Consider the following 25,586-nt stretch of genomic DNA (forward strand, 5'->3'; position numbering starts at 1 on the left):
GTAACAGACTCTGTTAGGGCAGGGATCAGCAGCTTGCTTGTCCTTTCAAGTTACTTTCAGTTTCACTCTGCACTGCAGCCAGCATCGAGGAGTCACACAGAGGCACACAGTATCAGGTATCGGAGGATGTCTTATTTGCGGGGGGGTGCTTTATTTTAATTCTTTGAGCAAAAATCGGGGGGTGGCTTATTTGATGGGGATGCCTTATCATCTAGGAAACACGGTAGCAACAGTGTAATGGAGTTGGAGATAAGAGCAAAAGGCAAAAATGATTTAGTAAAGCAACAAACATATTCACTTAGAAAACTGCAGATGTTTACTTCAATCACGTCCAAACACAAATCCTTTTTTATCTTGTCCTTGCACAAGATTGGCTATAAACAGTTCAGTATAAGGGTGTTTGGTATGAGCTGTGTTATACATAATCATTTTTGTAAACACAGAAGTTGTACAAAACACTGCTTTTATTTTACGTTTATTGTAACATGAAAGGATTGTTCGAACTTTTCCAAAAAGTTGCCTAAAATCCAGCTCCCTTTGTAACAAATCTTTATAAGTCATTTTGAACAATCGTGCATTTGGCCATCATATGCTTAGGCTACGTACACATGTTAGATTTTTGTCGCTGGAAAGGATCTTTCACGATCCTTTTTAATGACAAAAGACTGAAAGATGCATGAACGTTGTTCTGCTCTGTGGAGAGGGGAGAACGAGCCAACGGCAAAAGCTAACAGATTTTGTAGTTTTCTCTCTAGAAAATGATCTGTAAACCCTGTATAAATGGGATGATTTTTACCTTTTCCAGTCTATCAGTACAATACATTTCCAGCTCTAAGTACCCTACCACCTTCAGGAAAGCTTCCATTTTGTCTTCATCAGCTGAGAACTATAAAAAAAGGTGAGGTTAAGGTAAAAAGATCAAATAAAACAAGATACTTATGTTTCAATTACTAAAACAGAAGTAATTTAATTTTAACATAGATGTCTAAAACTTGTAATTAGAAAAGGAGATCAGAGTGTGTGTGGCTCGGGGTGAATTTTAATGTACCAAAAGTGATAACCCCGATCCTCACTACCTGCTCCCCACAATCCAGCGGCGTCCTCCAGTGATCCCTGGCCGGCTTCTGCATCACATCCTCAGGATGATCAATGTGATGCATGAGGCAACGGTACGGGGGAGGGGTGGCCTGGCGGTAAAATTAAAAGCATTGTAATCTGCTTTTAATACTTGATCACAGAGATATAAAGTCAGTTATAAAAAAATAAATCCAAATAATAAATCCAAAAGTTTATTCTATTATTGTACCAATGTTTGGACACATTTAAAATTATTAAATTAAATGTTTATTATTTATAATTATTTATTATAATATAATTTATGATTTGTGTTTCAAACCTAAATCATACCCGGGAGTTATTTCTAAGAATTACAGGCCTAAAATATTAAACACCAAATTGCCAGCAAAACAATGTACCGCTTTTGACATAAAAATACTGACATAATTAGGCCGCCAGGGGGGTAATGGAGCTGCATAAACGTAGCTAAACAATCACTGTACTCCCACCCTAAAACCTTGATATTTATTTTTAATGGAAGCAATGAATGTTCCCTGGCTTTACATTGGATCATTTCACGCTGGCCTTCCATATTGCCTTATTCTCTCAGGCCCTACTTTATTTTAGCTGTGCATTCAGTTTTGTGGTTACAATGTTGTCGGTTGTCAGGAAACATTTAACCTTATATCAGCTGTTCAAGCTAGCCCATTGCAAACTATGTAGAAACAGTTAATGTTCCGGAGTGTCAAAGTAAACACCAAAAAAAGAAAGAAACTGGTTATTGGAAGATTTTCCGACTTTCACAACATGCAGCCTAAATTTACTAGATGCTGTTGATAGCAGAATGGATCTTCCAAAAAATAGTAAGAGCTGACAGGAGAAAACGACATTTTGCTTCAGAAGACACAAAGTATAGGCAACTCTATACTAAGCAGGTTGCTACTTACAATGAACTTCACAACACACAACAGGCTCAACCACTAGTTACATAGTCACAGTTAGAAAAGTCACTTAAGACAGCAACTGAGACCTTCATAGTTTTTAAATTAACCCCCTCTGCATTACAAAGTGAGTTTGACAAAAATAATCCTATTGCCTAATTCTCTAATAAATGTTTCACCAGCTTGGAAACATTTTTTGTATAATAGGCCATCAACTCCTCGCCTCCTTTACCTTAGCCAGAAGATGTGGCAAAGCAACAATCATGTGACGACTCAGTTTGAGTTTATCCTCTCTATTGGCCTTTTTGTCTTTCATTGACTGAACCTGAAAGAAATGTGAGGTGTGAAGAACAAGAAATAGGAAAGTTTGGCTTATACAACATCATTTTTTTAAATTAATTCCTCACTTTCTTTGCAGGCACTCGACCAATAGGCGACGTCCCTTCTGCAGCTTGCCTCAAAGAAGAAACCAAAATCTCTATCAAAAGACTTTCTTCTTGGTCATTTAAACCTAAAAATGAATACAAAATGATAGAGCATTAAAAAGGTTTTGTAATCAGTTTATAATGACAATGATTTACCTAGCTACGCGGTATTCATGTTTTCTAAGTGATCATGATAAACAATTACAGTTACATGGTTGAAAAAAAAAATAAGTCCATCAAGTTCAACCACAAATATAAGAATGAGTTGTAGACCAAAAGGAAGATCCCTGATTAAAGTAGCATTTTTTCCCTACATGTAATGTCCAAAAATAGTATAATATGTAACTATGAACCCCTTTATTTAAAACAGGCCATCACTTAGTATCATGACTTCTTTCAAAGATGTAAGTGCAATAGGTATTGTAGAGTTAGAGTAGATGTAAACACAACAAAATTTGCCAACTAATTGTTATATCAAATGATAAATCTTTACCATTTAATAATATAACACCTGTTGATTCTAAAACAAAGGGGCAGGGAGCAGAGAAGCCCGTTCATATCTAGGAGTCATCCATATGTCAGATGTCTTTAACACGGGGACTACCTGTATACAATTTCATCCATATGCAGTGCTAAAGAGTTCAATATGAAGTCCATGTTAAAGTTACAATGGACATTTGTGCTGTAAAATCTATTTTGTTAGGTTACAGTGAATGACAGGGTAAGGGGTCCTACCAGGAGGAGTAAGGCCATTAACAATAAAAAAATGCTCCTTTCCAAACCCTTTACATGTTCTATATTTGGTCTAAAATTTAAAACTAGCCAGGGAAGATGTACTATGGAACACTATCATTATTTTATTTTGGAATACAGATTTTGAAACCATGAATGTGGTGCAGTGAGAACAGGTGCCAAGATTTGTATTGCTTGAATTTTTAACATTAAATCTTTTCACTGGTAGCATTAACATTAAAATATTTTATCTATTGCTGTAATAGATATAAGCTCACCAGCCTCTGTCAGCAGCAGATCGATCTGACTTTCCCAGTTCTTCAATCTCACTCCAGCACTGTCCCACAGGCTGTCTACCAGGTATGCAGCATGCTCATTGAGCTAAACAAAAATGTATGAGAGTTGATAAAGGCCCAGCAAAATGGGGCTTGTATAATAAAGTCACTCTCCCTTTAGACATTTTTCATTCCTTTTTGTTTTTTATTTAAACCTAATTGTCAAGTAAAGAGCTCTTAAATATGGCTCGTGACATTACCACAAGGACCGAAGAAGTCTCCAGAGGCATGTTACAAAAGGCTTCTGGGGATATTTCTTCCAGAAGCACCGAACCCTCTTGGACAAAATATTTTCTGCTGCCTACCAAAGAGGGATTCCCATAATGTGTAAGCCGGAAACAAAACAGAGCAGGCACGCTACATGAGAAAGTACTCTAATTTCTCTTTTATTCATGGCTAGGAGTAGGCAAACTAGGGGTAGGTCACCACATCACACTAAGAATAAATATCCAGGGTAGGGGATGTCTACAAACACACAGCAATGTAATGAAAAGAAATTCAGAACTGGCATCACATCTGCTCACCTTGCTATGATTAAAGAACGACATCAATCTCTGAAAAAATATTACATCTGCATCATGACGATTCCTTCTCTGAGGACTAAGCTCCTCCAGGTCAACTGTCAGCAACCTGACGTAAAAAAAAAAAAAAAATATATATGGATCATTATAGTTTAGTAATTGCTGTCTTTTGTTGGAGGTGACACAGCTAGAAAATACATTCAACACCGAAAAATTTATTTCTGAACTGTAACTAGTGTTACCAGCAGTGATTCTTTTAATTTTTTTTTTTTTTGCTGTCACAAACCGGGGAACCCTAAACTGTATTTTTAAATGTGAACTAAAAAAGGATCAGCAGAATGTATCTTTTGTAAAAACGTATATATTAAAACAATTTGCAAATCCACACACGAAACGGTGCTTGGAACTGGCTCAGGGATGTCTTTTAAAAACTGGAGTTAAAAAGGTTCCTACAACTCCCATGTCACTGAGGAATTCAACAGAGCAATAATAAATAAAAAAGTCACCGTAAAAGTAGAGTGTAAAAAGACAGACTGATGTCTGCAAATGCTGCAAAGTATTTCAGTCTCATGTTTCAGAAACAATTAGGCAGGGACACTGTACAAGAATTGTGGGAGGTGAAATGAACCCTCAAAAACTGGATAAGCAATGTCAAAAAATTATAGAAAGCACAGATTGAAAAAAATTGAGCAAATACAGTACAGATTACATATAGTAAGTAATATAAAGATAAAAGATACGTAAAGGTTCTATAAAGCTAACCTTTGGTACAGGAAGTCCCCTGCTGCAGTTGCTACAAAACGGTTTGTGGTATACACCAGGTGGTCAACACTTGCACAGTCTTCAGCACTGAAAACATTCTCTAAGTTCCTGTAACAAAGTATTGGATTATCTTGGTTACTGAGGTAAGCACAAACTTTGGAACCATGAATCGACTAAAGCTGCTGTACACAGCCAGCTTTTAAATGCTAAAAACATAAAATAAATGCTAATTTCAACACTGATTTACTGGTAAAAAATAAACATAGGAGTGATAAGACATACAAGTGATTTTGGTATCTGTTGGAGAATGATTATCCACAGATGATCATTTCCAAGAGACCAAAATCAAAGCAAATCATTGCTAAGAATTTTCCAATTGGAGCACATGGCCGCCTCACTCCATATCTCTTTAGTCAGTACTACATCCTAGTGACATTTTGTTTTTTGTGTTTGGGTCTGCTTGAAGTCGTTTCTGCAGCATTATGAAGTGAACATGCCACTGGACATATTACATACCATACTGTGCGCCACATATTTAAATAAAAAATGAAAATGGAGGTGCACTGTGAAGTAATTCCAGAGATGGCCTATAGTGCATGGCTATTGCAAACTGTGGATTTATACATAAAAAAGGTCATGATTTCACTCCCCCAAGAAACAAGAAGATAAAACACTTACTTGGAGATCAGGCCAATTAGCTTTATAGATTCTGCAGCAACCTGTGGCTCTTTGTCTTGAACCATTGACAATATTCTGTCCTGAAAATGGGAGGTGCAATAGTTAATAAAAATGCAGAAAAAAAACAAAAATAAAATATGTCTAAAATGCAATAGGATTCCCACCTTAAACCTGTTGGTAAAAAGTTCCACTTTTCCACCATGGCCTGGGACAGTATACAGTTGCTGCAAGCTGCGTATGCACTGCAATCTGACATGTCCTTGCTAAGAAGTATAACAGTGAAATCATTAAAATGCACATTCTGCTCAATGCATCAGAACAAACAAAAATCAGACAAAGTAAAATACAATGCTCAGTGGCGTATCGCCATTCTGAATAGTCCAGTGGTGGTGTAGTAATGCTATAAAAATGCATGGCAACAAGACCAGTTAGAAGGAGAAAACAGCAGTAAGGAATTAGAAATCTTTTAAGTAAAAGGTACAACAGAGAGAACCGTGGTGGCAAATTACGCTTGTGGCTTGAGTTGTCTTTAGAATTTTTTTGCAATAGATGCATAATATGTAACATGGAAGTAAATACAAGAATCAAGCTTTCCACTGCTTAGTACAGTGTTTCCCAGCCAGTGGAATATTTTTTTATAGAACCCTTCCTCCACAGAACAGGTGCCAAACACAAGGCCTGCGGGGACTTAGCCTGTGCTTTAGATTTGGGTCCCTTATGTTATTTGAGTTTGACAACCCTGTTTCAGAGGTTGCTGGGGTTTCCTTAAGCAATTAGAAATTGTGCCACCCAGGTCAGTTTTACAGCAATATCTTTTAATATGGTTTCAATTGATTGCCACACTAATGTACTGTCACCTGTAGATATAGAAATTACAGCAGGGGTTTCCTAAGACCTAAAAGTTATTTCAAGGCTTCCCTGACCTCCCAGTACCAGCATTCTGGCTCCCCCATGACTCAGGAACACTAGTGACCACTTGAGGATAGACATTGACAAAAGCCTATTAATGCAAGCTCCTCCTGGACCTTTTCTGAAAATCCAGATCTTCATTGCTATCTACACAGAAAATTGTAAATCTGAACTAGTAGAGTAGTGACTAGATGAGCACTATCCCATGGTGTAAACTTGTTATATACTGCAATAAGTAAAAAACAAGGATGTATTTTCGGTATAGCAATAGGCACAATGGAGTAAGCAGTCGTGTCCAAAGAAATAATTAAAGGGACCTCCACGCCTGACCCATTTTCACCCTAATATACATTTCTATTTTCCTCACCTTGTCATGCAAATTCCACCCTAAATACTTTAAATAGCTGTCATTCAAAAAAGAATGGGGGTAGATTTTAATCCAGATTCCAAGTTCTTTCATGCACAGAGCACGAACATCAGCATGGACATCACTATGGACAATGGCAAAAACAAAAAATAGTCAAACCATAAGTTTAAAAAATAATATAACCTCTAAAATGATCTAATATTATAATTGACACGTGGCAATGGAAGTGTCTACTCTTGACTTGAAATTTTACAGAATTGTCTACCTTAAATACATCTGCAAACTACTGTAAATGCAGAGAGAACTTGCTGACAGCCTGCAAAGAGCTAGGCAATGTTTGTCAACCTTTTTTTTTTTTTCTACACCTATTCTTCTATCCTTAAAAAAACATTAAATAGCAAGTTGTAACTAGAAACAAGTTAATTAGCACACTGGAATGAAATTTGAAAACAAAGTCATACCAAGTAAAAAAAAAATAAAATTAATATGAAAAAACTAAATTCTAAAAGATATAACTCGAATGGGATTATGGTTAATTTATTATTGATAATATTAAACAGTGTTTATATAATGCCAACATTGTACTCAGGACTGTACATTAAATAGGAGTTGCAAATGACAGACAGATATGGACAGTGACACAGGAGGAGGAGATGACCCTGCACAGAAGAGTTTAAAATCTAAGAGGCTGCTTTTGCTTTGGACAAATAGGATAAATAGGTATCTGGGCTCCTTGGATTGATCATATGCTGTTAAAACTGGAATCGCCAACTCTCTGATTTAGATTTGCTGGGCCTCCTGTATCTGGTTCTTTCCCTCCTTTCAATTTTCTCATTCTTCATTTCATGATTTTCTCCTGAACTGTTGCCCCCATCATGCTCAGCTGCAAATATGTCAGTTCAATTCAGATTGAACCTCTTTCTCTGTACAGTTAATAATGCTGAGTTTTTGTGTTTTTAATCAATTAATACAGTTTTCACTGGTATGCTGCTGCCATTTTATATGTTTATGGGCTTTTGATCCATGTTGCAGTTTTTGTAAAAATTCTCCAGATTTGAATGCTTTTGCTGACTATATTGTTATTTTCTTTTCATGAATTCATATTTGTTTCATCCCCCTCTTTTTTCCTTTCTACTATTATATGTTTTTCCTGATTGTATAGATTTTATTCTCTGATTTTGGATGTTTTTGTACTCCTTCCCTAAAAGTTAATCAATAAAAATATTGTAAACGAAAAGACATAACTTAAATAACTCACCGATAACGGTGTACAAAAACGCCTTTGAATAAAGAATTCATCATATTCCCGACTTCCTCCAAATATGAGCTCAGCTGAAGAAAGCAGACACAAATAAAAAGTTATGTCACCCTTTCAAAAACGCGACGCTGTAAATCTTTGAACTGCAGCGTCTGTAAAGAATGATGCTGGAACAATACATGGACATGATCCAACAATATGTCAGAAATAAGGATGGTAAGTGGTACCCAACTAATAGAATAATTCTGAACTCAAAATAAATTCATGACTCAAAATAAATTCATGAAAGCAATGTCTAATCCTAATTTCAAGATCAATACCTGGCTTTGGGTGTGGGACAGCTGAAAGTTGTACAGCCCATTTCCTGCTCCCATTGCTGTCTATTCTATGTGCCCATGTAGTTTTCCTAAATGCATAGGTGACATTCATGTTAATTATGAAACTAGTGGGTAAAGCTAGCTTTCTCGCTAATCACTCAGTACAGTACTTTATCGTGTCACGTGTTTGGTTATAGTAAGTGATGGCTGTTATGTATACAGTTCTCTGCCTTTTGCTAATTTCAACCAATACTGTTTGACATGCACACCCCATCCCTCCCCATGCTACTGAAGGAACAATACATCATGGGGCTTGTAGTTTTTTGTTGCTATATCCATTAGTTTTATGAAGGAGTTGGTTGCCACTGCTCACTACTCTTTACTTGCAAAAGAGAAAGTAAAAAGAAGACTGGAGCATTCACATTATTCAGTGTTATGTTATTATTTTTAGAAATAGAAATAGTTTTAATATGAGGGGTAACAAAGAATTTGTGGTAGTTATTAACGTACTGGAATTCTGCTTTAAATTTTTAATCATGAACATTCAGAAAGCTGGGGAGACGTCCTACTACATCAGGACCCTAAGACAGACTGAGATCTGCTGGCTGTACAGTGGAATACAGCAATTATTTTGACTTGCTCTTGAGTCTGAAGTTGGATGACACAATCTATTAGGCACTCTATGAACCATATGAGTAATACTTAGCTCGGTCACCTCTTTCATCTTTTCATGCAAATTCTCCAGCCTCTCTGGTGCCCGTTTCTCTGGGCTCTTCGCCCTCTCCACGTCGAGCTGGCGCTTGCTGGTGTCAATGTGGTGAGTCAGTTGCTTGGCTACTTTTACCAAACCAGTCATTATTTTCATAGCTACAGATTCAAACAGACATTTTTTAAAAAAGAATATTTTATTGAATTTATTAATTCTAAACAAAACATAAAATAAATGACAGAAACACAACTAAGCAACAACAAAAAAAGAATATCATTGTAAGCTCTTCAGGTCTGGGTCCTCTCCTCCTCCTGTGTCACTGTCTGTATCTGTCTGTCATTTGCAATCCAATTTAATGTATGGCGATGCGTAATATGTTGGCGTTATATAAATACTGTTTATTATTATTAATAATAACAAATAGAAAACACAGAGATGGCTAATCGATTAAAATTATGGTATTAAGAGAGAGATAGATGAGGTTTTAGGAGGAGTCCAAATTCAGGGGTGCATTATTGCAAGGCCTGGTCCATGAGTAGGCAAACATGTAAAAACTAGAAGTCTGATTCCAGTGAAAAGTTACATGTAGCCATAGAGATTGGTAGGTGGGGATGACATCAAATTATACAGTCCTCATTAAATCTTCTTTCCACAGTAGGAATACCTAGTTTTTTTAAAACATACATAACGGAGTGGTGGAGTGGTAGTGGGTTGCCCTAATAACAGACCATTGAGCCATTTCAAAATCTCAAATTCATTTAGGAAATACAGTTCTTGTGACGAGTTACATTTGTTAACGTCTAACTTGCAGATTAAATAGTTATTAGTGAAGGCACTATTTGCAAATTAGTTTGCAAATCGTGCAACTGGAGGTGTTTCCCCACAGATACTAATCAAATTCAGACTTCCAGGGCAGATCTAAAGCGGACTACAGTTTAGTAAGAAAATGATGATACCCTAAAGAACATTTTCTCAGCCTTTTTGAAATGGGGGAAACCTTCAGACCAACAGTTTTTCAGGGATTCCCAGCTATAATAACTATATCCACAATAGTATATTATTAGTGGGGTGGCCAGTAGGAAGAATACCTCCTTCATTGCTGGATCAATTAAAAGAATGTCACCCTTACAGATGAATATAAAAGATCATTGGTGTCACTTAAACTGACCTGGGAGGCAATAATTGCTCAAGGAACCCCTCTGCAGCCTCCTCTGGAGGGTTATATTAAACCCTAGTTGAAAAACACTGCCTAAAGGTTTTAAAATGTTAATCATTTTCAACTCTTTTTTTTCTAAATAAAATGGCACCAAAAAATGCAAACACATGCATTGTTGAGGTTTTCAGCATTAATCCGCAGCTGTTCCATGCAGATGTTCCCTTTCTGGGGCAGGATGATGCCAGCGCTATTTATCCCACTTCCTCTGACTTCAAAGCTTTTGTGACCAAACTGTCTGGGGGGGTCCTTACACTGATCCAGGCTCACAGTACTATTGCAATGACTATTCACATGTCATAGTGTGAGTGCAATTCATTACAGTAAAAAAACGCTGAAGCAGAAGAGAGGCCTACAGTACCAAACGAGAGAAGGTATGTGTGCATTTTACCACCCCTTTTTTCAAGCTAGAATGCTACTTTAAAGAAGGACTTTGTACAATGAAAAAACTGATTTTATTATGGCCCTTAAATATTTATTTTTTCACGCAAGTTTCTCCTCCACCAGTATGATCTGATTAGAACTTTTTACCTGCAAAGGTGCTTGTGTGACGGAAAGCTCGCACCTGAGAGTCAGAAAGCCCAGTGAGGAGGCAGATGAGGGTGTCCATGAGAACGTCATCATACATGATATTATATTGACAGCTGATGACAAGCTTATCTAAGAACTCCCCAAAGTTTAGACAAAATTTCTTCCAAGGCTGTGTACTGAGTGACAAAGGGTAGTCTGCCGAGTCCTATGGTATGATCAAATAGAATTTACCATTAAAATTCTAAAATGAAAACACAGTAAAAAGTAAAAATTGTAAAAGGTTATGCTTTTGATTTGAAAAAACCAAAACGATTGTAAACAGGTCTTTGCTTTCCTACAGAATACAACACCATAAAAGAGTTTAATGCAGACCTCGCCAAAGTCTTCAGTCATCTTTCTAATGATGTCTGCGTGTTCCATGTTACTCATCATTTCCTGGGTCACCACACCTGGAATACAGAGGCAGGGAGTAACTACAAGCATTTACATAAAGGACTGTACTGTAAAACAGCAGCTATAAATGCTAAATCCATGCAACAATGAATTGGCATAGTCCCCCTGAGTTTGTGTAGGCAACCTTACCATACTTGGCCATCAATCTGATCTTGCCCCTAGGATGTGCACCAGGCTGTGGTAGTTAAACTGTAAACATTATTATGGGCAGAATCTCTCATACATGTTTCCATAATAAGGTTTTGTGGCACATTCTAAATCAAATGACCCCATGAAAACACATGTAAATCTGTATTACACTTCAAGTCCATCATAGAGTGTTGGGTGTTCCACTTTGTATTCTCTAAGAAAAAAAAAAAGTTTTGTACTGTCCATTACATTCTTAAACTTTCCCAAATTCCTAAACTTTCAGGTTTTACTGTCTACAGGAGGATTAGAACACTTGCAAAAAAGGCTACCTGCATGCCTTGGTTTATAAGCAAAGCAGTGCTAAGCGCTTAATCAAATACACAGAGGAGGGCGGTGGGACAATACTGAATTACAAGTTTTGTATCAAGTTATATCCTGCAATGTTTTCAGAGCTGTCCTTATTGCACATTTGATACCATTGTCCTACAGCTGCTTAACTAAAACCTAAAGTAACTTTTCCCAACCTTTTTAATATGGGGGATCTTTTAAACAACATTCAGGTCTTAGGGACCCCCTGCTTTAATTAATATATCTACAGCTCACAGTACATGTGTGTGGTGGTCAGTGGGAAGAATGCCTCTTACATTGCTGTCTACTGGGAAGAATGTCACCCTTACAGATGGCTAAAAAGTCCAATGGGGTCACTTAAACTGACCTAACAGGGTCAAATTGCTCATTGTTCAACTAACCTATAGCAACCCCTGGAGAAACCCTGGTTGAAAAACACTGGTTTATAGTGTTGAACCCACAGCCTGACTGATACAGAAATCATTGCCCTATGACCCTGCTTAACCTTAAACCTAAATGTAAATACATTAATGTGCAAGACAGGTTCTTGCACAGCTTACCTTTACATCCACAAGCTTGTATTAGGAAATTGACTAACTCCAGGAGAGCAAGTGCTTGTTCTTTCTTATAACTGTCCAACCAATCATCAACAAGAACCTGCACCAAAATATAATACAAAATCTTACAGTTCAGGTATCAATAACAAAGATTTATTTTACTTTACTAGATCAAAACACACCTAACACATACATAGCAGCATCATTTGCTTAATATCATTTGTAGCCCCCTGATTGGGTTCACATTTAGAATTGCTATTAGCAAATTGCAGTTAGCAATTAGTATTAGCAAGGAAAAAAGGTAAAAAAAAACTAGTGTGGGGTCATGTTTAGTGACAATGTAACAATGTAGTGACAACGTCATCATTAAAACAAACTCCCAGTGACCTCTGTAGCTGCAGAGGAGATATTACACTATGGAGCAACCACCATTCCCCCATCCCTGGGAGCAGTAGCTTAGCATCTCAGACACCCATGAAAACAGTGAGTCAGCAACCAACCTATAAGCAGTGGCTTTTAATCTATATTGTAAACACAGAACTAAAGATTTGGTAGGGTAAAGCACACTAAGCTGTGATGACGAGTTCCGTCAGAGAAGGGGAAGCTAAGCTTTTGATACACTGTTGGGAGAGGGAAGCACAGCTCCTTAGAAAGGGGAAGTTTCATGAGCTTCAACTGTGAACTTTGGGGATACATTACACCACTATACCTGCAGCTACAAAAAAAAAAAGCTAGGTAAAAAAAGTTATTGTTTTTTTTTTTATTGAAATTTTCAAATGTAGTAAACAATAACCGTACAACACATTTGCATAGAATAACAGGAATAGGAAAAAAAAAAAATTAGTGCAATAGTACAAAAATAGCATTATTCACAGATTTGAAACTTGTCAGGTATACAGGCATAATATCAAGCATCTTAATCATTCTCCCCCTCTGTAAACATTTAAAATTTAAATTGAAGAAAAAAATAAGAGAAAAATGTGGGGGGGGGGGGATAAGGAGTTAGGGGTTACACAAGGGAAGGGGGGAGGGAAGAAGGTTCAGGGTTCCCTGCTTGAATAATATAATCTAACCATGGGCCCCATGTGTTGTAGAACTTGTTGTTTTCAAGAGTACAGGTCAATTTGTTGTTGAAGGTAAAAATTTTTATTGCCTGAAGCAGACCTATCACCACTATTATTACTTTGTAGAGAAATGTGTATATAACGCTTCTATTTAAAGTAAAAATGTGTTTTGTTTTTTTCTTTTTAATAAATGACAAAAAAAAATATAAAGGCCAAGACCCTTCTCTTCTGTCTGTCTGAAAGGGAGCGCAGAGCCTCCTGGGATTTTTACATCACCAATCCCAGGAGGCTTCTGGCTACTCCTTCTACGCATGTCAGAAGACCAGACATGCGTAGGAGCATTTTTTTAGTCATTGAAAAAAAAAGGTGTCGATCTTACACATTTGCAGTGCAGTGCTCAACCCAGGCATTTTTTAAGCCGGGTGGGAAGAAACTGTAGGCGGGTGGTACCCCCTGTATTGTGACTGAACTCTTCCGTAAGTACCTAAAAACCAGCCAGGTGGTTACTGAAAATTGCTGGGCGGTGCACCCGGCTGAAGTGGGCTAGGGAGAACACTGCAGTGAGATCAGCATGTTTATTTTTTTTTTCAACTACAGCAGGCTATGTCACCCTATCTCAAGCCTGCCCAGTGCGAAATTTGGCCACATAGAAGACAGAAGGTAAAAGAGGTGGTGTGTCGGGACTAAACAAGAAACCAGGACAACAGGGGACTGCGCATGCGTGAGATCGGCAATTTTTCCTCTTTTAACGAAAGAGCTCAGGCATGCGCAGAAGGAGCAACCATGAGCTTTGCAGGATGCGTGACATAGGTATCCCGGGAGTTCTGCGCTCCCATTCATTCCTGATCGCCTAGGCGACTGAGAATTAGGGGATGGTGCTGCACCCTTTTTTTTTTAGAAAAAAAAAAAAAGGTGTTGCATCTAATTAAAAAAACACAAACATAATTATTACCTTACATAAAGGAGGTTCAATTTAGGAGTTAGTGTGTCAAGAGAAATGATCAAAATTTAGAATAGTAAAAGCATAAACTGAAGATTCTCACCTGAATGGCGCTTTTGCCCATTTTGATGGCTTCAAACAGATCTTTTGGAGAACTCTCATCATTTCGGATTCTTTTGTGGGCCTTACAGGAAAAACAAAAAACCAGGCTGAAACCTAAGGGACGGCATTGATAACATAAATGACAAAATAATGTTCTAAAGTTGCAACCAAAAGCAGAGAAAAACTTTGTATGAGCTTATCTGTTCAATGGGCATCTTATATATACACAGAGCTGGATACGTCTCAGATGCCACACTGCCATGAGGATTAAGGGGCGTTTTTTTGTTATCAAAGACAGAGGAGGGTGCATGTGGATAGCTTAGAAAACAATTTCCATGCAAAAAGCGATAATCCCGAGTCACACTCGGGGTTGCTTAAAACATTAAAAAACCCCACTTACCTTATTCAGTTGTTGTCTCCTGGTGTCCTGCTCGTCCCTTCAGCTCGATCTTCTCCCGGGGTGTGCAGAGACATTCTCCCGGGTTTCCCCGGTGACGTCGGTGCGGGCGGGAGGATCGGTGGGAAATTTAAATAATTTTGTATTGGATTCAATACAAAACAGCTGTATGCGGTCCAATGCAAAGAAATCTTTATATAACACACATTTTTTAACAGATTTTTGTGTTTTTAGTTCATTATTAAACTTATTAAATATTGGACATATTTTGGTGAGTGATACCTAAGATAATGATAAATATGATCAATAATCAGATAAATGATAAAATATGCAAAACCACTGTTCATTGTTTTTTTTTTGCACAGATTCTTTTCATTGCAGACTGGGAATAGGGCAGAAAAACTTTATTGCAGAACACTGTCAATGACATTTTTTGTTCAGTTCATAAGAAGCGGGAACTCACAAGCTAAGACAGAGGAGATTTAGTCATTAAAAGCAAGCAAACAAAATATTTTCACAAGCTGTAGAAAGATGACCTTTGACTTACTTGTACCATTTTACTGAAAGCCCTGCTAGGTCTCTTGCTGTTGGTCTTCTTTAGCGTATCTTCGAAGTCACTTCCATCATCATCTGAAAACTCCTCCAGACTATCCAAACACCTAAATACACTAAGTGAACATATTAAAAGTTGTTTCCTCCTGGGAAGGTCAATCTAATAGCTAGAAAGTGATGTACAGTATATACTTAAATATAAACCAAGATTTTTTGTTTACCTAAAAATGCCATTAGAAAAAGGATCATGGTTTAAACTTGCCACCAGATCATGCTGTGTCCTCATGTAAAATGTATAACAATCTCGGTCTTAAACATTATTAGAATTTGTTGGACTTTTAACATTAGGACACAGCGCCACTTACTGGTGACCAACACTAATGTTCAATAGAATTTTTTAAGGAAAGTGACCATAAAAAGAAAGAAGCTTTTGTAACCTAAAACATTGTAGGAATAAAAGATTCTGTGATGCCCTTTGTAAAAAACTGGGCTTCCAAAGCCATACAATTTACCTCCCTAGCTGTAACACCGAGTGTGACTCGGGGTAGAAAAGTTGCTGAAAGCGGTAACCCCGGGTCACACTAGGGGTAGGTTCCCTATGGGAATAGTAAATACAGCCTTACCTGATCCGCCGGCGTCCCGCGTTGTCCTGCGATCCTTGTGTTTTTTCTTCTTCCTCCGGCCGGCTTCCGCACCCGATGAGTCACCGGGGGAGTTCCCGTTGATGTCAGTGCGTGTGTACGTTGCCGGTGGGGCGGGGCAGGATATTCAAAATCCATTTAGTTTGCATTCAATACAAAATAAATGTATTGAATTCAATACATTGGATTTAAATATGTAAAAGCAGTACATTGTATTTCATGAACATTTATTTTACAGTATAATATAACAGTAGGAGTATAATGTTTATTTTTTTTAATTTAAAAAAGTAAAAAAAAAAAATATATATATATAATTTTTAGTTTATTTATTATTTTTACATGATTTTGTGTTTCAAACTTTATTATACTGTAAAATAAATTTTCATGAAAAACAATGTACCGCTTTTAGACATGAAAAGAAAGAAATCAACCGCTAGGGAGGTTAAAGCCTATATAAACCTCTACAATGTACAATGGCAACTGGAGCACTTAGCATAGCTCACTGATAATCTGCCAGGAGCCGTAACAGGTCAGAATACCATATTTGCCAGGGCAACGCCCTCCATCTCCAGCCAGACTTAGCTGTCTACAAAAGTAGTGCAGGGCAATATAGACAACAAAATCACCCAAAGCCTTAAAGAGCTACTAAACTCAAAATCCCCCAAAACACAAAAAATCCATTTACCTTCAATCCTGAAGGGCAGTTGACCGGTCCAGAGGTCTTTTCTATCAGGTCCCGCGTCGGCCTGGCGATACAGACGCCGCCATCTTCGCCTCTTTTCCTGGATGCTTTGCACGTGAATTTTTTTTTTTAAAAAGGGTGTTGCACTTAAAAAAAAAACACCAAACAACAAAATTTTTATTTTACATTAAAGGGTTGTCTACCCTTTTATGTAAAGTGAAATTTCTGAGTTTAGATACTACCCTTTAGAATATGAATAGGAAATAGGACACCTAGATGACCCGCACTGACATGATGCCCAGGACTCACCAGGCTGGCATCAGTGACAAAGAACTTCCAGAAGAAAAGAAAGCAACCTGGGACCTAGTGCTTCAAAGGTCAGAGTGCTAACCACTGAGCCACTATGCTGCCCATACTCTAACATAATGTTGTATTAGAGAGGCCTGGAGAGCAACTGTGCAAAAGAAGCTGCTTTATAGGAGGCTATTATGAGGGTTAAGACTGCAAAATCATAATGCACCAAAGGTCTGAGTTCCCTGTAGCAGGTGCAGGAAAATGCTTCCCCAATGCTCTATGGAGAGAAAGTGCACAAAACACTCCAATTTGTGGATGACATCAACTATCATTCACACAGTTCACCGCTTTTTTTTGCGATGGAAAACATGGATTTTTAAAAACTCCCAGTAATCAAAACAACTGAGGATGCTACCACTGCACAACCTGAGTCTTTAACGACTGGAGAAACGTAGAGGCAATGCCATCAGCTTTGGAGCTGCAGAGCGCTAATTTGTCACCACAATGGGCCCTAAAATGAATCATATTTTGGTATCCTCTCTATTGGTCAGAATAGTGTTTACATGTGTGCCACATCCCCAAACAATACATTTTTTGTGTATCACAATTGGATGAAGGGCCTTTTTAGGCACATGGTATAAAAGATAATCAAAAAATAACTTTTATTTTATACATTAAAAAAAAAAAGTAAAACATCACACAGATAATTTATAAAAACATCTTCCATGTGTAATATGGTCTCGCATAGTTAGATGGAATGATAATTTGACGCGTTTCGCGGGGATCCCTAGCTTCCTCTATTGGAGAAGACATCCACCTGGAGTGGTGATATTTATGTATTCCGATTAATTGGTAGGATATATATTATATTGATACCTACTGAAATGATATTTTGTGAAACTGAATAGAGCGCAATTGTTTTATTGTTAGGTCTCGATACATTTCCTGAAGAAGCGGGGGATACCTGCGAAACGCGTCGAATTTTGATTCCATCTAACTATGCAAGACCATATTACACATGGAAGATGTTTTTATAAATTATCTGTGTTTTTACTTGTTTTTTAATGGGCTCTGAAATGAGCTTAATGCTAAATACAATGCATAAAGTTTATTTTCAGGTTAACTTTCAGGCAAGTTGGTAGTATGAGGCGTTTCCAAGGCTGGCCTATAGTTTTGTTTTCCACAGCTGACAACATAACCCAAAGGGGAACAAAAAATAGCACAAGAAGTCAGCGCAGGCTACTTTTCTATTTGCTGGTTAGTCCTAGGTTCATGGGGTTCATGACAGCCTGGGCTCAGAAGAAGTAGACAGAATAATACTGATCATCAGATTTAGGACATATAGTGGCAAAAGAAAAGAACTACAAGAAAAGTCCCTGTTTGGAGGTGAATACTGCAACAAGTTTTTTTTTTGTTCTCTTAATGAGTTGTTCATTTCATCTGTCATTTTTAGAGTTATGAGGAGAAAACCAGTAATGTGTGAAACAGGAAGGCTGCTGTTGTTGATGTCCTTCTGTAAAATGATAGCTGCTTGGACATGACATTTATTTATTAGGATTTGATAAACAATCCCTTGACAACTCATTTCCTGTCTATATTTCTGACCTCACAAACGGCCACAAACCATTCTCCCTCTGGGACTGCTCGCGATCTATAATTTTTCTAATTTCCTTTTATAACTGTTACATGTTTAATTAGTCCTCCAAACCAACCTATTTCCTGTCTATCATTTATTATAGACTAACATAACCCCCATTGCACTACACACCACTACTTTATTCCACACAGATCATTCCCTTATTCAGGTTGAGTTTTTTGTTTTGCAAATTGGAGGGGGGGCTGTCCCCTTTTATTGGAGGTTTTATCCAAAACTAAGAAAAAAAGTTTGGGTTTAACAGAGTCGGTCTGCTATCCAAAACTCTGTTCCAGAAATATATTCTCACTTCCTGGAAGGACAGGAAGCAAGATACTCTCCACCAGCAACACAGACAGTAATAAATATGCTTGTCTACAGAAGAATAGGGGATTTCTAGAACTCCTGTCAGATATTTGTCTGTTGCCTGGTACAGATTTACAGGACAGGAAGTGAATATAAATCGTTTCAGCAGTGCCCCACATAACCTGACAGTTCTAGACCTTCCCCATGCTATCCAAAACAAGAAAAAAAGTTTTTGCTTTAGCATGTACACCATTTTTAAATCCAGTATGAACCTTGTGTATGTAATTTGTTGTACATTCCTGAAAAACCGAAATTGATATTTCATCTTTGATAAATTTAAAATGAATAAATATAGGAAAAAAGTATACAGATTGCATACACATCTGCTTCTGGCTCCTCCCCCAAGTCAAGTTCCTGGCCCCCTGTAGGAGGTGAGCGAATGGAAGAGCTCCGTGAATGGGTTCTGCGAACTGGTGAAGGTGAAGAAGAGCTGCTTGTGAGCTGCGACTGCAACTCCAGGTCAGAGCCATAGGTGTGTGGAGATGACATGTCTGCGGCAAAAGGAGCTGGAAGAGAGAAAATGATGGGCAGGATAATTAAATAATAACTGTGAAGAATATTTTGTTTTTTACAATAATTTACAATGGTATGCACAGTACATCTACATATACACACACAACATATCATACACATGAGTGATCAGAAGGGGAATAATCTTTCAGAATCTTTTTTTTCTCGATTTTCCTCCTTTAAAATTGGGTGCGTCTTATATTCCGGAGCGTCTTATAGGGCGAAAAATACGGTATATACCTAAGTACAAAGTTCAGGATAAATCAGTCAGACACTATATAATACCTATACACACATTTAATACCGAACACTATACAATGAATACGCAACACAACACATCACCTATACATAATACTATTACCCGTTCACACACCGCCACCTATACATAAATATTGTACTATCCATATAGCCATATGATCACCCATACTTATTATCCTATAAGTAGTAGTAAATTATTTTGACACCTATACGCAATTACTGATATAGAAAGTCCAATCACCTAATCACTATATCCTGTCATCCATATGCAATACCCTATACATACTTTTTTGTTACAACAACACTATATCTTACCACCTGCATGCGTAATCCTGGCATGTGTACCAAATACTCTGTTACCTGTACACAAGATCCCATCACCTATACGTAATATCCTGTCACCCATACATCATGTCCCATGACTTATGTGCAATATATCATGACATTACCTACACAAGCGATATGTCACTATACACACAAAGCACACAGTACTCTACACATGGCCTGTACACCCCACAGGCCGCACACACTGAGTGACTCCCTGATAACTAATGAGCACAATGCCCCTCCCCCACACACACCTGCAGTACTGAAAAGTATGAGGTAAAAAAGTCAGTAAGGGATCCCTCCACACAGGATACACACATTATACACTTATAACTTTCACCTGTGTGTAGAGATTTAGCCCTCAGGGTTCGGTGACCGGTCCTCTTCACATCACCCGCAGCCTCCTCTCTGTCACCTCAGACTCTACAGCCCGGGAAACCTAAACCCCGCCCAAATCTCCCTCTCTCCTCGGCACATAGACACGCCCACATGTCCGCAGTCTCCCACATCAAGCCACGCCCCCTTCCCATTCAAGCCAGTCTCAGCAACAAGCTGAGAAAAAAACCCCGCCTACCACTGCAACCTCCCAGCAACAAGGTATAACCCCGCCCCTGAGGCACAGTAACAGCCAATAGGATGACAGAAATAAAAAGTTACGCCATCTTGGATGTGGCAGCTGTATTGGTCAAGTGTAATAGACATGACAGATGATAACCTCAGTCAGGTGTTGTTATGGCTTCAGGGCCTGTGTGCACTGAGCTGTGTATTTTTCACAGGCGGAAGAAAGCTGTAGTTAGTATGGAGCTCCCATCTGTGCGGGTGGTTAGGAAATATTTCTAGCCTGGAGCTATAAAAAGAAGCTTAGTGACATTCACTCCTTTATCCCTTCTCAGATACCTCGAGGGCTGTACGCTTAACGTTTGTTTAAATCAGAACTGCTATCAAGTCAATAGTAACCTAAAAACTGCTTGATACAGGTCAGGTACAGGTCAGCGGAGGTCATTTCTGACAACTCATTAATTCATGTGTCCCAGCTCAGCTTGTATGGCATCACTCTCTTTGCTTTGTGACCCAAGGGCCTTCACATCTATTGGAGAAGCAAAGGTAGAAGCAGAGACCAGACATTTGTGGTCATCCACCCCCTGGGGGCAAGTTAATTTAGAGGCAGAGATCAAAGGCCTTTGTTTATAACCAGGTTGTCCAATATACGGCCCCTGGGTGCCAAGATGTCACCCACCATGCTGTTTTACCTGGCCCTGGGCTGTATTAGGATCTCCCGGTGCTGCCACCATGTGGTGAGGTCAGGCAGACCAGTCATTTGAACCGAAGTTGCTTTGTCTCGTTTGGCAAATAGCTCCACCTTCTGGTGACTTTTGTTTTTTTCGAGTTAAGTCCATTTCAACCTACTAGTTTGGTTTTGGAGATGTGGGAGGAAACCCAAATACCACGAGAACAAACAAACTCCATGGAGATAGTGTCTTGAGTGAGATCCGGACCTGGGACCCTGCAAGACCAGAGTGCTATCCACTGAGCCACCAAGCCAATCCCTCTTCTTGTCCTCTCCTTTCATGTTCCAGTCTGTGGGTGAGGCTAGGCCGCAGCCCGGACTTTAATTCCTTTGTATAAACATATGTGGGACTTTTTTTGTATAAACTTTATTTACCTTTATTCAGACAGTAACACTGCAGTGGAAGATCATCCGGCAAAGTGTTGCCAGAAGGTCCAAGCTACTGGCAGGATCGTCAGGTATTTTCTCTTCATTGCAGATCTTGTACTTGAAACAAACATCATACACAGACAATTTTCATTGGTAGCACAATCATATATCTGTAATATGTAATAAAGTGTTTGCTTATGGTGTCAATCCATAATGAAACTGCTGGTGAACTCTAGAGGGCAGCAGAGCAGCTGCAATGTCAGCTTATAGGAAAACTCCAAGTCCCATGATTCCTTGCATTGTGTATAATGGATGGGAGTGGTTACATTTGTAGTCTCAGCTCTGTACAGTGCAATGGCTACAAATAAGCCATTCTGAATGGAGCATGAATTGTAGCCACAGGGATAGGCAGATCATTGCAAGGGATAAAAGAGGTTTATAGGGACTAATTAAACAGGTAGATGCCAGCTCAGTGATGCAGATGTACCCAACACTGGGCCCCTCAGAACTGACTTGGGGCCCCTGTTGGCCGAGCAAGATTTAGGGCCCTCATGCATTTGCACACTTTGCACCTTCCTATGTTTGTCCCTGGACAGTACATTTTATAGGCCCTGTGTGTATTAAACCATTACCATGCTTTCTATTTCACCAGGCTGCTCTGCACGACCACTTCCTGTTAGCTTGGTGGTGACTGCATTGCATTTCCAGGGCAGATGGTGACAACAGTGGACCATGTCTACGTCAGAAGCATTGTAACTTGTAGTCTTCATTAGGATTCCATGTGATAGGAAGAAAATGCAGGAGAGCGTTTGGGAGACTGCACAGAGCATTGTCACCCTAGAACAGGAAGTACCTGAACAAGGACCCTCATTGATCGCCTGTTATTATTTTTAAGCATAGTGCAGATGACATGAAATTACAATATGAGATTTGATTCTTGAGTTTGTAAATCCTACCACTGAACTTTTCATATTTGGTCTGTTTATTACAACATTAAAAACATGATAAATAATTGCAGAAAAAACCTGTGGATCCTGCCAGACATCCAGTGTTGTCCCGAGGTCTGTGCACTCCTCAGTGCTGTCTCCTACAATGTTATCATTCTTGTAAATTCTCCTGCAAGCTGTGTTATGGAGAAGGGAGGTGTTTTTATAGTCTAAAAACACTTCCTCTTCTAGGGTGACAACGCTGTTTCTTCATAAAACAGTGCAGTGAGTGTTGACACCCCGGGACAGGAAGTTTAGTACTGGCTGAAAAGGAAAAAAAAAAAGTAAAGAAAAGAAAAGCAGCCACCACATCTAAGGACTAACAATCCTCAATGGAAAACTTTAGAATTGGTTCCTATTGCTGTCTGTGTCCCCATCTATATAGAACATCACTTCCTGTACCAGAACTTCCTGCTTTACCTTTTTTAAAGCAAGGCCTGGAATTGACTTTCCAGCTATTTTCAGGCAGGAAGTAATGAACGTTGCAGAACATTTTCCCGACATCTGGCATTTTCCTTAATTGGGGCGTACTTCATATGGGCTGCACGTGAGATTTAATCCGCCTCTGAATTCTGGATTGCATTACTCTGATTACACAGGATACTTTAGTACCATTGACATGAGATCATACAAGACGCCAAACATCGGAACAGATGTCGAGATATCTAATTCCAAGACAGAAAATGTCATAAAATGCGGCCTACAAGTCCTTGCCGGTGTTGGCTGCATTTGTTTTCTTTTTAAGGCTCAGGTAATTTTCTACAACTTCAGAAAATACTTGTTGACCCTGACAAAATTCGTCATCTTGTAGGTATGTTACATTCCTGCCAGTCCATAATACTGGATTTGTTGACTGGGTTATTTTGCATGAACTGCCTATTTTAAACCTCCACAACATTTTATTGGGATTCACATCAGGGCTTTGACTAGACCAGTCCATACGCTTCATTTCCTATTAGCTTCAACTTTAGGGTAGATGTCCTCATAGTTTCCTCAAGCTCACTTCGATATGATTTGGAATTAATTTTTTACTTGATGGCTGTAAGATACTCTAAAGCAACAAAATAACCGCAATCCATAACATTTCCACCACCATGCTTCACAGTTGGTATAGGGGCTCTTCTCCTAACATGATTCAGAATTTATCATTGACTCAATGACCATAACCTGCTTTAAAGCAACACAACAAGTTGCTCAGGCCCAAAAGCAGCAATACAATATCAAGCTATACCATTCCCACCATCATGCTTCTCAGTCAGTACATGGTTTTTCCCCTGATATGATATGATTCAGGATTTATATTTGAGTCAATTGTACCAGCAAATTGTACCAGGATTTTTTTGCCTTCCTCTGGACCAACTATGTCCATAGAGTTTTATATGTGGGATATGTTTATCTCCCTAGTGATTGAATTTGATGGACTTAGGTCTTTTTTCAACCCGACTTACTATGTAACTATGACCTACTCTGTAATGACTGTGAGGCGCTCAGGCTCTGAAGAAACCCCAAACTATAATATTTCCACCACCATGCTTCATAGTTAGCATGCGGTTCCTCTGTTATGTAGTTGGTATGATGTTCTTTTCTTGATATTTAGAATTTATATTTGACTTAAACACTATAAGCTACTTAGGTCATAAAGCAGCAAAACAATACCAGATCATAACATTTCCACCACCATGCTTCACATTTGGTATGAGGTTCTTCTAATATAATTTAAAATGACTGTGAGCTGCTTTGCCCCCGAGGAAATTCCAAATCATACCAATTTCACCACCATGTTTCCCTGTTGGTATTATGTTTTTCTGCTAAGATTCAGAGTTCATATTTCACTCAATCACTGTGAGCTGCTCAGGCCCTGATGAAACACCAAACTATAAAATTTTTACCACCATGCTTCACAGTTGGTATGATGCTTTTCTCCTGATATATGATTTAGTATTCATATTTGCCATTCCCTGGTGGAAAATCCTCCATGTCCAGGTGTTTCAATGCTAGTAACTGATTCTCCAAATATATATTTTAGTGAATGTTAGATTCATTGCTTTATAAATAGACTCCAATGCCATATTTGTGTTATTTGTTGAAATGTATCACTTTATCACTATGTCATTATGTTTAAATGGGGATCTAGGGTTTCCCTGTTGAAATATTTTTTAAAAAAGTCAAAAACTTCAATAAAGTGTGCATACTTCTTTGCATGACTGTATTAAGTATTTTGTATGTCTTTTTTTTATTTTAAGTGTAATATGTAAGATTAAAATATATGTTTGTGTTTCAGGTATAAATACACATTAGTATTTTATGTTTTGTCACCTGTGCCTGGGTTAGGAAATGAGGGTAAAATTCCTTAATAGAGACCGAACAGTGACAAAAACCTTTACAGATACCCACAATGCATGTGGATCGTCAAAGTGGCTATAGAAGGACACCATAAGACTTTCTAATTCCTTAGCCCATTCATATGAATGGTGGTAATTCAACCCCAAATGATTTCAATTTCACAAATTAATTTGCACCAGTTGGTTGTTCAGGCCATTCTACTCATATCCGCCATTCTACTCATATCCAGGACTGTGAATGTTGTGTGATGAGATGTCCTCTGTGTAGCTGATCTGTTACACTGCTGGATCTGCTGATATCCTACCAGGGCAATGACACTGCTTACTGACCCTCACACTTCCCCCATTCACTCCAGGCAGGCTGCAAGTGCACAGGAGGCAGAGGCAATTATTCAGCTGTGACTGGCAGGGAGTGTGAGAGGGGCACCTGCTGCCACCCCTAATGTCTGCTAAACTGCAATTCACACATCACCCCAGGGAGGAGAGTGACAGATGGGACCACCGAGGAGAGGGAGGAGGTGTAATAATCCTATACTGTATGTCTATCCTCTATCTATCTATCTATCTATCTATCTATCTATCTATCTATCTATC

The 25,586-nt window shown here is 38.5% G+C and overlaps 1 protein-coding gene across 1 annotated transcript in view; it reads right to left on the reverse strand.

Moving 5' to 3' along the window:
- Positions 1-19,477, reverse strand: part of STAG3 (STAG3 cohesin complex component) — a 45,698-nt gene extending 26,221 nt beyond the window's left edge. Inside the window, exons 1-17 of the mRNA XM_072398883.1 lie at positions 19,232-19,477; positions 15,292-15,412; positions 14,349-14,429; positions 12,245-12,341; positions 11,127-11,203; positions 10,755-10,959; positions 9,017-9,168; positions 7,985-8,058; positions 6,727-6,850; positions 5,615-5,713; positions 5,451-5,530; positions 4,773-4,880; positions 4,014-4,119; positions 3,433-3,535; positions 2,405-2,508; positions 2,230-2,322; positions 797-886 (exon numbers count right to left, since the gene is read on the reverse strand). Of these exons, the coding sequence (XP_072254984.1) occupies positions 797-886; positions 2,230-2,322; positions 2,405-2,508; positions 3,433-3,535; positions 4,014-4,119; positions 4,773-4,880; positions 5,451-5,530; positions 5,615-5,713; positions 6,727-6,850; positions 7,985-8,058; positions 9,017-9,168; positions 10,755-10,959; positions 11,127-11,203; positions 12,245-12,341; positions 14,349-14,429; positions 15,292-15,412; positions 19,232-19,401 (1,884 nt within the window). The 5' untranslated portion in view covers positions 19,402-19,477. The remainder of the gene's footprint in view (positions 1-796; positions 887-2,229; positions 2,323-2,404; positions 2,509-3,432; positions 3,536-4,013; positions 4,120-4,772; positions 4,881-5,450; positions 5,531-5,614; positions 5,714-6,726; positions 6,851-7,984; positions 8,059-9,016; positions 9,169-10,754; positions 10,960-11,126; positions 11,204-12,244; positions 12,342-14,348; positions 14,430-15,291; positions 15,413-19,231) is intronic.
- Positions 19,478-25,586: the final 6,109 nt, after the last annotated feature.

Source organism: Pyxicephalus adspersus, chromosome 2, assembly GCF_032062135.1.
Source record: "Pyxicephalus adspersus chromosome 2, UCB_Pads_2.0, whole genome shotgun sequence".
NCBI lineage: Eukaryota > Metazoa > Chordata > Amphibia > Anura > Pyxicephalidae > Pyxicephalus > Pyxicephalus adspersus.